The sequence below is a fragment of the Fusarium graminearum genome, chromosome 4 (genome assembly GCF_000240135.3).
Source record: "Fusarium graminearum PH-1 chromosome 4, whole genome shotgun sequence".
Taxonomy (NCBI): Eukaryota; Fungi; Ascomycota; class Sordariomycetes; order Hypocreales; family Nectriaceae; genus Fusarium; species Fusarium graminearum.
In genome coordinates this window covers 6,939,794-6,955,268 of record NC_026477.1, presented here as the reverse complement: position 1 = coordinate 6,955,268, position 15,475 = coordinate 6,939,794, and the positions used below count along the sequence as shown (strand labels likewise).

Below are 15,475 nucleotides of genomic sequence, written 5' to 3'. Positions count from 1 at the left end.
GCGATCAAGAAGCACCAGCAGCACCAGCACCAGCCAGAACAAGGAAAGGTCAGTCGCAATCTGCTAATTAATTCCGCCAGAACCAGCGATCAGGTTAAAGCACAACCTGGTAGCTCTCCACTTGCACGCGACGACAAGAGGGAGAAAATGGGATGGGATCTAGCCGACCAAGCGACCTGGGTTCTAATTCTGATGAGCCTCTCCACTGGAGCCGGACAGCACGAGGGAGTCGACTGAGGTGTGCGTCAAAACAGGGGTTGAGTTGATGGAAAAAATAAAAATGAAAAAAAGTCAATAAAAACTTGCAGGAGACGATCAACAAGACAAATGCACGCGACAGAAAAGAGAGGTCGAAAAAGAAAAGAATGATTGCCCAATGCCCATCCATCAAACATAAACTGTGGCTTCTGAGTGGCGGCATCACACAATGTAAAAAAAAAGAGACCTGGAACTACAGCGGCTGAACGACGGACAACTTCTCCTCCCCGAAGGAGATCCGGCTTGTCATCCATTCACAGCGCAGTAAAGCATAAATATCACCTGCAATAGCGGCCCTTGCTAGAGCCAACGCGGCCAAGACAAACTCCCCCCGGACCATCATTTACTTCGATCCCTCCCCGAAAGTCAAATGCAAGAGAGGAAGAGTCATGGCTTTGCTTTTACTACATACAGCCAGCCAAACTGGCCTCGGCTTCCACTTGGCAGGGATCCTCCTACTTTCCCAAAAGAATACCTCACTAGCGAGGTAAATTGCTTGCTTTGAGGCTGGAGAGAGTCTTTACCTACCTATAAGAGCTTTGTCTTATGATAAAAGGTCCCTGCAGAGAAGAAGAGAAGCCCGCCTTCTATTGCTGTTCGATCTCCCCGAAGGCTCTCATCCAATCAAACTCCCCAGTTTGGTCTTGAAGTGGCTATTCTCCAGCCACTACAACATAAGAGCCTCGGCAGTATAGGTAGGGAGCTGATACAACTGCCGTTTCCGTCATTAACTGGATTGGACTCAATGCAGCCAAGCTGAGCTGAACCGATGCATTCACTTTTATTAATTCTTTCCAGATATACAAAAGCACTGCCATTGTGTTGTACCCAGGCAGCACCAAGAAGTGATTGCAAGGGTTCGCCTTTTGGGCTAGAGCGTAACGAATGGTGGTGACAGTGGTGAACGGAACCGAACCAAAGTCTAGGGACCTAGCGAAAGACAAAAGTCACAGGGCTCCTCAATGGATCCATGTCCAGGGGCAGCCGCAAGACCCCAGGGGATGGACGGGTCTCCCACCTACGCACCTACGCTATAGAGGACCCCTGCAGTAGAGGATCTGCTCTCTCTCCACTATTCCCCCCTGTGCTGGTTGGTGTTGGTGACAGCATCCGACCTGCTAAGCCCGGGCTGGTCGGACAGTCAGGGCGCTGCGCTGCTGCTCGTCAGTACGGATAGAGGCCGCTGAAGATGTCTTGAAAGGTTCAAACGGGCAGGGTCTGTGTTGTTCTATTGGGCAGCAAAGGTCAGGACGGGATCGATTCAATCTTGTGCAGAGTCAAAGCGCACTTCATTTCACCTCCAACGATGTAAGTTCGTATTATTGTCGAGTCCTAAAGGGAATACAGCCTCATTCATCCTACGATATTCAGGAACCAAAAGGAAAAAGACCATGAGGGCCCAGATTGACAAGGCAGACCCAAGTTCGCAATTAGGGGCTCTTTCTGCCCAATCGAGATGATCCAACTCTGAGACTTTCTGAGATCTAAGTGTCGATCACCTTGTCTTGCAGCCCGCAGTCATCCCCATTATCTAATTAGTTAACAAAGTTGGGTAGTATCCGTGTTGTATGCATGTAGTATTTGGATTACTTCTCTGTTGCTGACACCACAACAGCGAAAAGACCAACAGAAGAAGCTGAATGGAAGCAAGCTAGCTTCTGCAAAGCTACGATACTTTGGTCTTGGCATGTCATTTCTAGTTCCAGAATGAATTAGCGGCAAAGCTCAACGCCATCGCGCGGAGTTTAAGACCTCTTGAGGCTTTGAGCTATAGTTGAAGCAATCATTCGAGTACTGGACTTGGCAGGTCCCCTCTAATAATTACCTCGTCCCTGGCCGGAGCAAGGGCTCATGAACAGGCAAATAGCATGGCATGCATGTATATGACGGAAGAATTTCCTGAGCTGACTTTACTAACAAACCCTGGACTATCTGTGTGCACCTACTAGGTAGACATGGACTAGCAAGGGGACTGGGTAACTGGTGGATATTTAGCTGACGCGATCCATATATTGATTGCGCGTGCTACCTCTGTGCACTCTGACTCTATAGACCAGAAAGACTGAAAAGGGTCTTCTAAGATCTGATCTTCAATCTATCAATCTCGTTTGCCCTGTCTACGAGGGTATACAACCTATAGTATCATTACATCGAGGTCACGAGGTTTGCTTACGATATTGCTAGCTATTTTAGCCTCTTTTTGTCATTAAATGACATCCTCACGTCCGTCGGTTGTTTTGATCAAGACACAGTCTGAGAGTCGTGGCGCACGTCCGACAGTTTTGTTTCACGGACGTTTCCAAACGCGTCGTGAGTAAATTAATCTACCACCGCCGTTTCTCTTTCATCTCTGCCTGTCCTTGTTCTGTGTTCAACTTTGTTCGATCGTAGTGGCGGTCAAACGGGTACGGCAACGTCCTTCCGAAGCCTTACAAACGAACAGAAACAGCCACCGTCTCCATAACGGGTGTTTTGAATAAACAAAAAAAAAATGATATCAAGCTTGTTTATCACGATTCGCTATAGCTTCAAATTTATATAGTGCAATTAGTTATCAAATATATGGTTCTGTAGATCTTCCATGATACCACCTCATCTAGGCCCATGCTTTTCTGTATTAGTAGAGGCGGCTATTAGGGATAATGAATGAGACACTTTGTATAGTATTACTATTTGTAATGAAAACCCTCTTCTTTTCCAACTCAAGCTTGAGTATTCGACAATAATGTCTCACACATCAAGAGCTAGTTGAAGATTTTCTGCATCCTTGGTGTTGATCAGATGAACCCGAAGCAGCGTCTCATCCCATTGAGCCTCTAATGTAACAGAAACACCAATCGTGAGGGAAAAGTTAAAGCTCCAGTTAGTATGACACATACCACAATTCCATAATACTCCGTGCAAAAGCGGTGGGAGCTGCAATCGAATCTTGGACCGGTTTATTGCCCGCGCCTAACTTCAACACCAGCAAACGCTAACAACGGAGCTTCTTCCCTCAAAGAGACAAGACGTGGTTCGTGTCCCAAGAACTTGGTTCGCCATTCAAGTGATTGAATACCTATCATTATCGTGAGATATGGGGATTCTTTCTGGACTGTTCTGTTTTGCCCCTGAGTTCAACTTTTCCCAATATAAACCCATGACTCGCCTTTTTTGCCTCGTCTCCCAAGAAAAGGATACTTTCTGGATACGACATGAGGAAATTTCCCTCAGCGGTGAGGTCTTCAGTTCAACTTCATTTTCGTTAGTCTGTTTACTGATCGTCAATTGACCAGAGCAAGGCTTCAGCTATTCCCTTGTCATATGTCATTCAACGTGCTACTAACTGGAGTGAACTTTTTCTTTTTTATTGCCATAGACAGGGCCAGGGTTAAAATACTGGATCCCCCCCAGTTCCCTCGTGCTGATCTTGTCTCTGGGTTCAACCTCAAGCGACTCTTCGTTTATTATCAACCTAGCCAGGTTCTTGTCTTCTAGCGTGGCAACGAGGTCTTTCACTAGAGATGCCAAACCCACAACTAGCGACTCATGCAAGCCCGTCATCAACTGACTATTGGGCTTTACCAGTCCGAACCTGGGAGTAGATCGTGTCGTTGTTGACAAGAATCATGCCATTTTATATAATGGCAATATGCCTCTTTAAATTAAAAAGAGTCTGATCCCAATTCTGTAACAAGTTGCTTCTGTTCTGTCACTTTTGACAAACCCTCGTCTCGTTTCTCGATATCCATTTCGCGCATCGGCCCTACCGTCTATTCTCCAAGAGAGCTGGAGCGAGCCCCTGAACTGAAACACGGGATTAAGCAAGGCAGGACCTTGTCTTGTCTTGAATTCATTCTCAATTTCGGTCAACTCGTCCCACGGTCCACGGATCAGTCTGATTGTACGTAGGTGAACACGATATCTATATGTAGATCGCCTGTTTCTATTTCTTGATCTGGTGGTTTCAGGTATCGCTGTCAACTGCACAGCCTTGTTAGTGGATAGAAACCAAATATATCACATGAAACATCCTTCATCTTTCGATTTGATAGCATTGACCTCTTGTTGGTAGCTTGCCATCTACAATTATCCTCCCGTTGTTTAAACTTCTCTATTGTCTCAGGCCAATGTTGGACGATTCGGTCCTTTGAGTGTAGGTTCAGGGTCATGTGTAATTGGAAGCTTTTGCTTCTTTTCTTCCCGTGTCTGTTCTTGGTTTCTGTATTCTTTTGTTTGCTTTTCTCCACGATCAGATTTCCACTTTCTGTTCAACATTGTAACCTCTCTCCACAGTCAAGAAAGCAAATTTCAACACGGATAGTCGCCTAGGCAGTTGCCGATTCATTTAATCATAACCGGTTTGTTCAACATCCACATCGCGTTTCACAACCAATCGAAGCTCAAGTAACCTCGTAAACTCGCGTTTTTCTTCTTCCATGTATCCATCACCCAACAAAAGATAGTATTTCTGCAGCAAGCCTATGTTTCGTTTTGGTTTATATGCGGGAAACAAAGTTTCGACCCGTCTTTGCTTTGCCGCAATGCTACAATGACATGCCTTGGATGTAACCTCATAGTGGTGCTTTTGTTGCCGCAAACCTGCATCGTGATTCCAACGAGGGTGTATTCAGTCTTGATCGAGTCAGTGATCAAAAGTCATAGTCCTTTGTTTCTTTTGTTCGGATGTTGAAGGTTCCGGTTGTATCTGATGATCCTCAAGCCTGCGGGTGTAGGGTATGTGCATGCCAAGAACTTGATTGAACGACATACTCAGATAGGCAGGTCGCCAAGTTGACCGATGATGTTGGTGAAACATGAATTCTCTTCTTGGACAATAGGTAACCAACCTCTATAGACACTGTTCCTGGTTACCTAGTTGGCGTAGAAAAGTTGGTCTCCGAAGTTTGCGAATACAAAAATACGTAATATGAGATGTATAGTCTAAATGGCATAAACTGATCTACTAATTTCATCTCTTATGCTTCTCGCAGCTAATTGTTCTGATGTCTCGAGGCCTGAATCTTTACTCCAATAGCCTTTATTTGAGTATCGGGTAGATAGGACAAAAATATCAGAAACACATAAGCAAGCATGGAAAGTGTTAAAATGACTGGCACCTTGACCGATTACAAAATGTGTCACAGAGACAAAGAGCGTTGAAGTTGAACATGTAATGATGATGTATTACTGCAGACATATCCAAGAACTTATGTCTCAGAGCTGCATTTTTAAGGTATATAGCTGCCAATTACCAGAGACGTTCCCAGTTTCTCTTCCAGAAAGACATGGCAGCAAGCTCACGCTTGTAGTTTTCTTCAATACCACCCTCCTCCCAGTGCTTGCACTCCTCATCAACCTCCTTCTTGCCACTGACAAGATCGGCGCTCTTGGGGTTGACAAACTTGGTCTTCTTGAGGACCTTCCAGACAACAAAGAGGATGACGGCATAACCGTGGCAGAAGTAGCTGGTGACGAAACCCTGAGTGCTCCAGGGGTCGAACTTGTCGAAGCCGATGAAAATGAGCGCGATGGTACCCAGGAACAGGCCGATGTAGGCAGCGTAGGGGTTGAAGGGGGCGACGTAGTGCAGAGCAGAGTTGTCGAGACCCTGCGCCTTGCGAGCGCGGTACCAGCCGATGAAGACGACGATCATCATGGTGTAGGTGGCGATGAGACCGGTTGTGGTGAGGTCAACGAACCAGAAGAAGACGGTGACGGAGGACTCGCCGGCGACGAGGAAGGTGATGCAGCTGAGGAGACTGACTACGAGGACACAGTACATGGGTACACCGGCCTTGTTACACTTCATGAGGAAAGCAGGGGCCTGACCATCGCGAGCAAGACCGTAGAGAGTTCGGGACGAGGAGTAGAGGTAGGCATTACCACAAGAAAGACCGGATGTGAGGATGAGGAAGTTGATCAGATCGGGAAGACCATGGATACCGAGGTTCTCAACTGGATATAAGTTAGTTACTGCTTTGCTGTGTTCGTGAGAAATGATTTGAAACTTACTGCCAATGACCCAGGGGGAAGAAGCAGCACCAGCAGCGCTATCCTCGATGGCACCAAGCAGGCGTTTATCGTCGGAACTGCAGATGACACCGACGGCCAAAACTCCAAGGACGTAGAAACCAACAAGTCGGTAGAAGATGAGCTTGGCAACTCGAGGAATGGTTCGTCGAGGGTTGGCGATTTCACCAGAAGACAGAGAGATCATATCGGGGCTGCATATCACATTTTGTCAGTAAAAAGATATACACGGTCATCGTAAGAAACTTACCCAGCAATGGTGAAACCAGCATAGAGGATAACCTTCCACCAGCCGCAGAAGCGTCCGAGGTCGCCTTCCGCGTGATAAGGTCGCATAGCCTTGCCACCCTTCCAGTAGCGGAAACCGTAGGCATCGCCCTTGGGGTTACCACCGCACATGGTGATAAGAGTGATGAAGAGGAGACCGAACAGAAGAATGACCTTGAGGGATGCCATGATGAACTCAGCTTCACCGTAGTACTTGACAGCAACGACGTTGAGAAGAACGCAGATGATCATGGCCATGGCAACCCAAGCTGCAGGATTTATATCAGGAACCCAATATTGCATCAGAGTCGCAACAGCACTGTATTCGACACAAACAAGCATTAGACCAGCGTAGAAATATGTCCATCCCATTGCAAAACCTGTTTTCAACCGATTAGTTTATATTTTCAAGTAGTTTGGGATCGAAAACGTACCAAGCGCAGGGTCGACGAAACGAGCAGCAAGTTCAAAGATGGAACCACGGATAGGAAGATAAGAGCACATCTCTGCAACACACAGGTTGCAGGGCCAGACGAAAAAGACACCCCAGATCAAGTATCCGAGAACGACAGAGAGAGGACCAGCTTTGGAGAGAACACCACCGATACCAACGAAGAGACCGGTACCGATGGAGCCACCGATGGCCATGAGCTGGACGTGACGAGGGGAGAGACCACGCACGGTTCGGCCATATTCTCTGTCGACTGTGTTGTGGTCGATGAGAACACCAGGGGATGTGTCGGAAACATTGGGAGCCTCGACGGCTTTGGACTCGGGGTCTTCTTGATAACCCATGATGAAGAAGACGAGGTTTGGTAGAAACACTCAAACACTCTTCCTATGATCGTGGTGGATTGGAGATGAGGTTATAAGAGGGATGTTTGTCTTGTGGACACAAGCCTGGACATGAACATCATTGAGATTGGGGGGGAAGTGATCTTTTATGAAGAATCATTTCGCTGTAACCATGATCAAGGATATGGATTGCAAGAGCCGGCCCGGTTTTTTGGAAGAGGAACTGATGGTGTAGATTGAGCTACCATGACCAGGAACATGTAGTTAGTTTAGCTATTCGAAACACAAAGTTGCCCGAAACTGGTGACTGCACTACAATGCAGGCTCGCGGAAGTGAAGGGATACCACGCTACAGTACCGTAGGTGACATTCTCCACTACTAGCTGTAGAGAGTATGGGGTCAAGATAAGCAGTGTAATAGTAGATAGAGGCAAATAGAGTGCAGCTCTCCAGTGAGAGAGAGGACCGGGCCGGTGGTCTTCACTCAAACGGGCAAGTTCGGGCGACGTAGTAGCATGATGTGGGGAGAAGCAGGACAAGGCATGACTCGGAGAAAGGGAATTTGTATGAAGAAAAAGAGTAGAGTAGTGGTGGCTTGGAGTTGGAGTGTTAGTTTGGGGGAGCGTTAGAGGTGCCAAGAGGGAAAGAGGCTAGCGAAGACAATCCTTGCCTAATGCTGGACTGCGGGCAAACGGTTATCAGTTGGGTCGAGATAGGCAGTTTCACGGCGGGAAAGACCTTCAGGGCTAGCATCCACCGCGGCTAAGATGGTACCTGTATAACTCAGTGGTTGTATAAGTGAATGCTTTCATTCAGATAGAGTCTCTATACTGGCTTTGCTCGAGGCATTGGTCTATCTATTCAGTGACATCTCTAGGAGAGCATCTCCAATAACCGAACTCCAGTGATTCATAACCCAAACCTTTCTGCGGTTCCGATGCAAGGTTCTTACCCCAGACAATTCATTGGTATTGTACGTAATAAAATAAAAACAACTCTCGGTACCGAGGCAATGGTTTCAATGTACATGTCCCCCAATACAAATCTCCAGCGTCAGAAAAGTCTCTGTCAGAGAGGAGAAATGCGGGGAAAAGATGAACGAGGTCTTTTTTTCCCGCTCTTAATTTTAAGCATGGGTTTAAGTCTAAGAGTGCAGATCCTTGTCTACTATCGGATTGTGACCGATTGCATTGCGAGTCATTTTACGAGATGATGTTGATTCCAGGAGAACTCAGAGTAAATGAATGAATCAATGGGATCAGCAAAGCAAGACATCATATCATGGTATGATCATCTTATAGAGATACCTTAGCACTACTACTTGGCATCGTTCAGGTACGATGCAAACCCTGTAAAAGTTGGGCTGGTTCTGTCTTCTTATCAGCTACCACCCCTGAGCGCGCTTATTTTGGTTGGAGAAGCCACCATAACAAAGATAAGAAATGCGCTGTAATAAGCCTAGACAGGTTCTATTCTCCTCCCTACCCCAACTGTTCATCAGCTTCCATGCATCCGATTTTTTTTTTAAAAAAAAATTCTTCTCCTTCTCCAAATTTTAAACCAACATTTTGTAAATAACTTCACTTGAATCTGCCAAGTGCTGTAACCACTATTTCCCCAGATCTGAAGATCTCTTTTCCCCGCAAACTCCAGAATAAAACAAGCAAGCAAGAGATGACATCTCTCCAGATTTGTTGGGGCCCCACGAATACAAAATCGGAAAAAACGTAATAGAAAAAGGAACATGACATGACATGACCTACAACGACAAACTCGCAAACTGTGGGCACGGAACCATCCGGCCCCTCATTTTCTTTTTGTTTTCGGTTTTCTATGCGAGCTTGTTTAAGGGAAACTTCAGCTGAAATGGAAAATATTGCCCTGCCGGTTTCTCTGCCTGCCTGCATCCGGTTGATCAACTAACTACTGTAAGCCCAGCGCCACAAGCCATGTATAGAACCATCCAGCGCTGCCCGTGAATGGACAGAAAGGTCTTCTAGAAGACCAAGAACTGAATGTCTTGTCATCTATTCTGAGCCAGGGTGTGATAATGTGTGTGTGGGGAATACTACATGATCCTTGTCAGCCATGATAGACCTCATGGAGAACGGGGGAAAAGGCTCAAAATAAGCTTGAAAACTAACAATTGAGCGGTCGGTAGTCGTGCATAAACCTAACTATTCCCTAGTCGTGTTTTCTTCCCTATTCCTTTGACTCGACCGGCCCGGTTGATGATATATCTCTCGACGTTAAGGTAGGTAGTCGTAGAGGATCCACCCCCGGGTGTGACTTCCAGCTTGGCGATTTCGTGCCAAGATGATATACGCTTTATCTATAGTTCACAAGATAATGCTCGATGCTGAATCATAAGAACTACTGTCATTGGTCATCTCGATGCTGCAATGAGAAAAGCCAAAGCTAAAAGTCAACATGTGCGGAAGTTTCGCCAATGGAGAACAAGTGCATCAATAATAGTCACGTATCGTCATTCTCAAGTCAAGTAACCCAGATAAAAGTGCACAAAACGCTATCACTCTTATTCTTATTCTTCTTCATCCCCGTCCTGTGAATATATGCCTGCAAACCCTGACCCTGCGCCTTCTTTTCCAAACGCTCCGAATGCTTCAATATCCATATAGACCAGTCTCAACAAGAGACTCCAAACTAATGAGAAGAAACGCCTGCGCCCCTCCAAAGACGTACCAATGCCAGGGACAATAAACTTTGATCATCATTACCCGATGCTAGCACGAGCCGGCATCTCATCTCCCTTATCGATCCTACTATGTCACGCCGCATACACACCTCCATGCCACGCGAGTATTTCAGTTGCCACACCCTTTCCGTACGGCCGGGTCCGGGGCTGATGTACCGCTGAATAGTTGCGGCGTAGCTGTGCCCACCTAGTACTAGCCTTGATGACCTGGAGTGCACTCTAAAGATATCGCGTCTTGAGCCATTCCTCATCGCGCAGTCCTAGGTTCAGTCCGTTTTGCGTCCACCAACGTCGAACAGAGCTCTGATCTCCTATGCTGTCTTCGAGCGCCTCTTCGATGTTGCATGTCCGGAATTCCACCTGTTGCTTTCGACCTTCCATGCCTTCAAGCTCTCCGTGAGCAAACTTACGCCACCAGTCGAGCACTGATAGATGTTTGAATATGGTAGGCGGGACGAGAACCTCGGCATCAAACACGAGCTTGTCGTCTCCTTTAAGGCGTCTCCAAGTCTCTAGAACCTCAACTTGACCCCAGCGACTGGCCACTTTAGCAACGCTGTCGCCATGTGCGGCAGGAATACCTGAAGCATCCCACCACCGCAAAACATCAGCTTGTCCATGCTGTGTTGCCCATAAGAGTGACCGGCCCGGACGTAGAACCACCTTGTCGTCCTGAGCTGCTGCGTCGCGCCACCATTCAAGAACCAGAAGATGACCGTTTCCGCTAGCCTGCTCCAGTGCCGACTCGGTATAACGCATCCCCAGGCCAGATCGTCTCCACCACCAGTCTAAAACACGGACGTGGCCAAACCTAGAGGCGCCGTCGACTGCTTCCGCATCGTACACATGACGATCTCTGAACCATGCACTCTGTTTCCAATAGTCCAACACATCGACGCGTGGATAATAAGCGGATGCTTTAGTAGGTAGTGTCGTGCCGTCGAACGCCTTGAAGAGATCCGGCCGATTGGCTTCCATGTATGCCAAAACATCAATGAGGCCAAACTTGATTACGAGTTTGATAACCAAGGCTGATATGTCGTGGAACTCTGGTGGCGATTGCGATATCTTCTTACATATCGCAGCAGAGTTGCAAGTTAGAACCGTCCACTCGAGCTCGTGCTCGTACACCTTGAGTGGATCATTAGGATCTCTAGGCTGACTTGACCATGTCGTGGGCATCGGAAGGTTGGTGTACATTCCCAGAGCCTTTGAAAGTTCCCAATCCCCTGCATAATCGAGAATAATAGTCCAGATCTCGGGCGGAAGCTTGCACTGAACTCTTACGCCGGCATCGTCTGCCATGCCTAGCCCAGTCGCAACTTCAACATCTCGCCCAAGTCCTAGCAAGTCGGCTTGGTTTTTTATTATCCCTAAAACTTCGTTGAAACCATTCCAGTTAGGCACTCGTTTCGGGTTGGGCGATCCTTCGTAGTGCCACAATATCGGCGTCACCACACGTATCCAATTCCATTTCCGGTGCAATTTGTTTAGGTGTTTCTTGGTCATCGGATTCGACCACATATGCGTGCTCATGCCAGGAACCAAGACAATGCTCTTTTGGATGTCCCATCCTCTTAGTACTTCGCCGAGAAATGTGTCGGTCACGCCGGCCAGCATCTTGGCGATACTGTCGGCATCGAGGGGTACGCAGACCATGAGATCTGCCCATTCCACCAGCTCGAATGCTTGCTGTCGATAAAATTCGATGTCGTCGGCTCTATCACCCGCTCCGAGGGCCAAGCCTCTATTCTGCATTACAATGATGGTTTGTGTTAATCGCGGGACTACATCGTCGACGATTGCTCGAGCCTCGATCTGTGGGTTTTTGGAGAGGCGCACAACGAGTGCTTGGGCCCAGGAGGTATCGCGGGGACCGGTGGCGGCGACCAGAAGACGGAGTTTCCGGTTACGTCCCATGTCGTGGAGAGACGTGGTCGAAGTCATGGCGGGACTCAACCGCGGCGAAAAGGAATGATGGTGTGCCATGCTGGAAGATGACCCGGATCCAACATTGTTTGCATGAGATGTGAGAGGCGGGCGAGCGGTGAAGTTTAAAGGCGAAGAGTTGTGACGGGGCATCAAATCACTGGTTCGACGAGAATGCGGGATCACGTGGCGGTTACTTTTGTATGGAATGGGTTCTGAGGGAGGGAGAATCGTCGTCGTTTCGTCAGTTGGTCAAGAGTCGGAATCGCAATCGTAAATCGTAAATCAATTGTTTGAATGGAAAGTCTGCTTAGTTAATGTCGTGCGATTTTAGAAATGATTCTCATAGGAAGACTGGGTCTGATCTCGGTCTGGAACTGGTTTCGGATGGGTTTGGGAACAAAGAAAGGATCAAATCAAGCCGACTCCATATTTTTATCCTGGTAAAAGGTTCCGATCCAAGCCGGTAATGGAGGGGTAGACAGTAGACAAGCGACAGGGTATCTCTGACTTTATAGGCAGAGGATGACCAGAGCTGAAAAATGACGTCGGATTGATTGGGAGGAATTATCAATGTCGTGCTGCTTATATGATTGAAGTAAGAGGCGTCTTGTCTTGATCCTCAAGTGCGCTCATCATGACCGCTTCAACGCATCTCTACACCCAAAATAGAGTTGAGACTAAGGCCGCAAATTCATTCTCTAGCTGAAATGAATCAAAGAGTTTACCTAGACAACTGCTTTTGGAATCACATGACCCAGCCTTGGGGGAAAAAAACATGGAGAACTTTTTAGGTGGTGTCGACGGCACTATAACTACTGCTACCTCCGTTAACGCGGGTGCTGAAGCTCCGACTGCTCCACAATTCAAAACCCGGAAAGGAAAACTTTGAACATCATTCATTGTCTTTCGACTGTGGAATTTAATCGGAGCTTGTTTATTTCATCTTCCTGATTCATCGCGCTCCTGTTTCCAAAACCTGGGCGTTGAACCACCAACCTGACAACCTGAATCGCATACCTAAACTCTCCGATCCTAGCCCGAGGTGATCGCTATTTATTCCTCGCCGCCAAAAATTCTTCGCCCCGCTCTTTTTCTTTCCCTTCTTCGACAATGTTGGACCAAATGGCGAACGAAATCAAACTCATCTCGGGGAGCTCCCACCCCGAAATCAGTGCCAAAGTCGCTAGTCGGTATGTCTACTCTTGTTCTCCCTAAAGGCGTGGCCCAGCGCCTGTGAGCTGGTGTACAAGTTGCTGATATATTCTCAAAGGCTCGGCATTGAAATCGCCAACACTATGAGCCTCAACTACTCCAACCGTGAGACTAGCGTTTCTATCGGCGAGTCCGTCCGTGATGAGGACGTCTTTATTCTTCAGTCTACTGCTCCTGGAGATGTTAACGATGGATTGATGGAACTGCTCATCATGATCCACGCTTGTCGAACTGCCTCGGCCAGACGTATCACTGCTGTTATTCCCAGCTTTCCTTACGCGCGCCAGGATAAGAAGGACAAGTCTCGAGCTCCTATCAGTGCTAAACTGATCGCAAATATGCTTCAAGTTTCTGGATGCGTACGTTTATTCACTAACTCTTTGTCCGCATGCACTAACAGCCATGTAGAACCATGTCATCACCATGGACCTCCACGCTTCTCAGATTCAAGGCTTCTTCAACGTCCCAGTGGACAACCTTTACGCAGAGCCCTCTGTCCTTCGTTGGATCCGAGAGAACCTTAATGTGGAAAACTGCGTGATTGTTTCACCTGATGCTGGTGGCGCCAAGCGTGCTACCTCTCTGGCTGACCGCCTCAACACTGGATTCGCTCTCATTCACAAGGAGCGCCCTCGTCCCAACGTCGTTGGCCGCATGGTGCTCGTTGGTGACGTCCAGGATAAGGTCGCCATCCTAGTCGATGACATGGCAGACACTTGTGGAACTGTAAGTGAGCACAATTTGTTTCTGTGACACCAACTAACCACATGACAGCTTGCCAAGGCTGCTGAGACCGTCCACAAGCACGGTGCCAGTGAAGTCTATGCCATCGTCACTCACGGTATCCTGAGTGGCAAGGCCATTGACACCATCAACAGCTCTGTCCTCTCTGGTCTCGTTGTTACCAACAGTAAGTAATCTTTGTCCTTGTACTAGATCTCACATGCTAACTTCTTCTCAGCCGTGCCTCGTAAGTTTCTGAAACTCTGACTCGCGCGCACATTTATGGCTTACTAATTTTCAACAGTGGGTGACAAGATTGAGCGATGCCCCAAGCTCAAGGTCATTGATGTCTCCGGAACCCTCGCTGAGGTATGATATTCCGCTTTCTCGGTGTATCATGTTACTGACTGATTCATCAGGCTATCCGACGAACCCACAACGGAGAATCTGTCTCCTACCTTTTCAACAACGCCCCCGTCTAAGATTCTTAAGCGCTAGATGCAAGGTGCAAAACAAGGTTATGGAGTTGGTAGGTCCAGCTGTCAGGTGAAGTCATGGTCGCGAACTAACAAACATCAAGCGGCGTACATTTTTAGAGATTGGGCTTGGGCCAAGTCGATTCACGATCGTTTGGGTAAAACTCTCAAAACCCACAAAAAGAGATTTAGACTATGTGATGCACCAAGTTTTTGAGATATGCTGCATGCTGTTCAGAGGTTGAACATGCGCTCGTCGATGTGGCCGGTATTGTTTGCTAGCTTGAACGGTTCACAGGGCTTGTTCTGTTCAATCATATGCTGCAGTATAGATGAACTGGGTTTATGATACAATTGATACATGGAGCAAAGCATTCGTACTGAGAAAATGGAATGCCATGAGCCGACTTTATCAATTTGACGGATTCGAGCTGGACTTTCCTTATGATCATGAACTAAGAACGATAGGCTTACTGGGTTGTTCTGGAAGATGCATCATGATATGTAAGATGACACTGGCAAGATAAACCATCTTGACTGATCAAATGAGTATAGTATCATGCTCATTTCGAACAAGGCAAGATAGTCTTGCCTCATGTGATGATAATAAGATAACCCGGAGAGGCTTATAATGCTATATGAGAAATTGATGAAAATTACCAAATCGTATCGAAATGACCATAACTTGACATAATGTTTAAAAATGACATGAGAGTGCACTGTAAAGCATACATGCAGCCTTCATTGTGAAGTAGCAGTCATGATGAGAAGTTGCGAATTGGCATGATTACCTTGATCATTGCCCCACGTGAATAGCAGGCGGTGAGCAATTCTGCCGCCTCATCTACAAGGGACACATCACTGCCTACAAGCATCAACACCCTGTAGAGAGAGATACATCATCAATCGGCAAAAGAAAATCACTCCTATAGCTGCATGGACCTACGGAGAAATTATATGCTCTGTCCTGAGCTGAAAAATTGCGCGTTCTGCCCAAGATGACGACACGACTCCTTTCTACCGAGTTGACCAATCTCATTCAGGAGAACGAGAGGAAGCATAGTGACCTGCGACAGGTGAGTTG

The 15,475-nt window shown here is 47.3% G+C and overlaps 4 protein-coding genes across 4 annotated transcripts; 2 read left to right on the top strand and 2 right to left on the bottom strand.

The window, feature by feature from the left end:
* Positions 1 to 1,228: 1,228 nt before the first annotated feature.
* On the top strand, positions 1,229 to 1,969 carry FGSG_13548 (uncharacterized protein; the record flags this gene model as incomplete). The annotated part of the gene is given in 3 exon segments (XM_011330164.1): positions 1,229 to 1,421; positions 1,436 to 1,566; positions 1,874 to 1,969. The coding sequence occupies 3 exon segments, from the start codon at positions 1,229 to 1,231 to the stop codon at positions 1,967 to 1,969; spliced, it is 420 nt and encodes a 139-aa protein (XP_011328466.1).
* Positions 1,970 to 5,488: 3,519 nt separating this feature from the next.
* On the bottom strand, positions 5,489 to 7,332 carry FGSG_09297 (uncharacterized protein; the record flags this gene model as incomplete). The annotated part of the gene is made up of 4 exons (XM_011330163.1): positions 5,489 to 6,195; positions 6,253 to 6,464; positions 6,521 to 6,917; positions 6,972 to 7,332. The coding sequence occupies 4 exons, from the start codon at positions 7,330 to 7,332 to the stop codon at positions 5,489 to 5,491; spliced, it is 1,677 nt and encodes a 558-aa protein (XP_011328465.1).
* A 2,935-nt stretch (positions 7,333 to 10,267) lies between these two features.
* On the bottom strand, positions 10,268 to 12,037 carry FGSG_09298 (uncharacterized protein; the record flags this gene model as incomplete). Its single annotated transcript, XM_011330162.1, has 1 exon — positions 10,268 to 12,037. One exon carries the CDS (start codon positions 12,035 to 12,037, stop codon positions 10,268 to 10,270), a length of 1,770 nt encoding a protein of 589 aa, XP_011328464.1.
* Positions 12,038 to 13,090: 1,053 nt separating this feature from the next.
* On the top strand, positions 13,091 to 14,805 carry FGSG_09299 (ribose-phosphate pyrophosphokinase I; the record flags this gene model as incomplete). The annotated part of the gene is made up of 8 exons (XM_011330161.1): positions 13,091 to 13,170; positions 13,251 to 13,551; positions 13,601 to 13,918; positions 13,967 to 14,102; positions 14,154 to 14,162; positions 14,220 to 14,284; positions 14,335 to 14,444; positions 14,496 to 14,805. 7 exons carry the CDS (start codon positions 13,091 to 13,093, stop codon positions 14,395 to 14,397), a joined length of 972 nt encoding a protein of 323 aa, XP_011328463.1. The 3' UTR covers positions 14,398 to 14,444; positions 14,496 to 14,805.
* Positions 14,806 to 15,475: the final 670 nt, after the last annotated feature.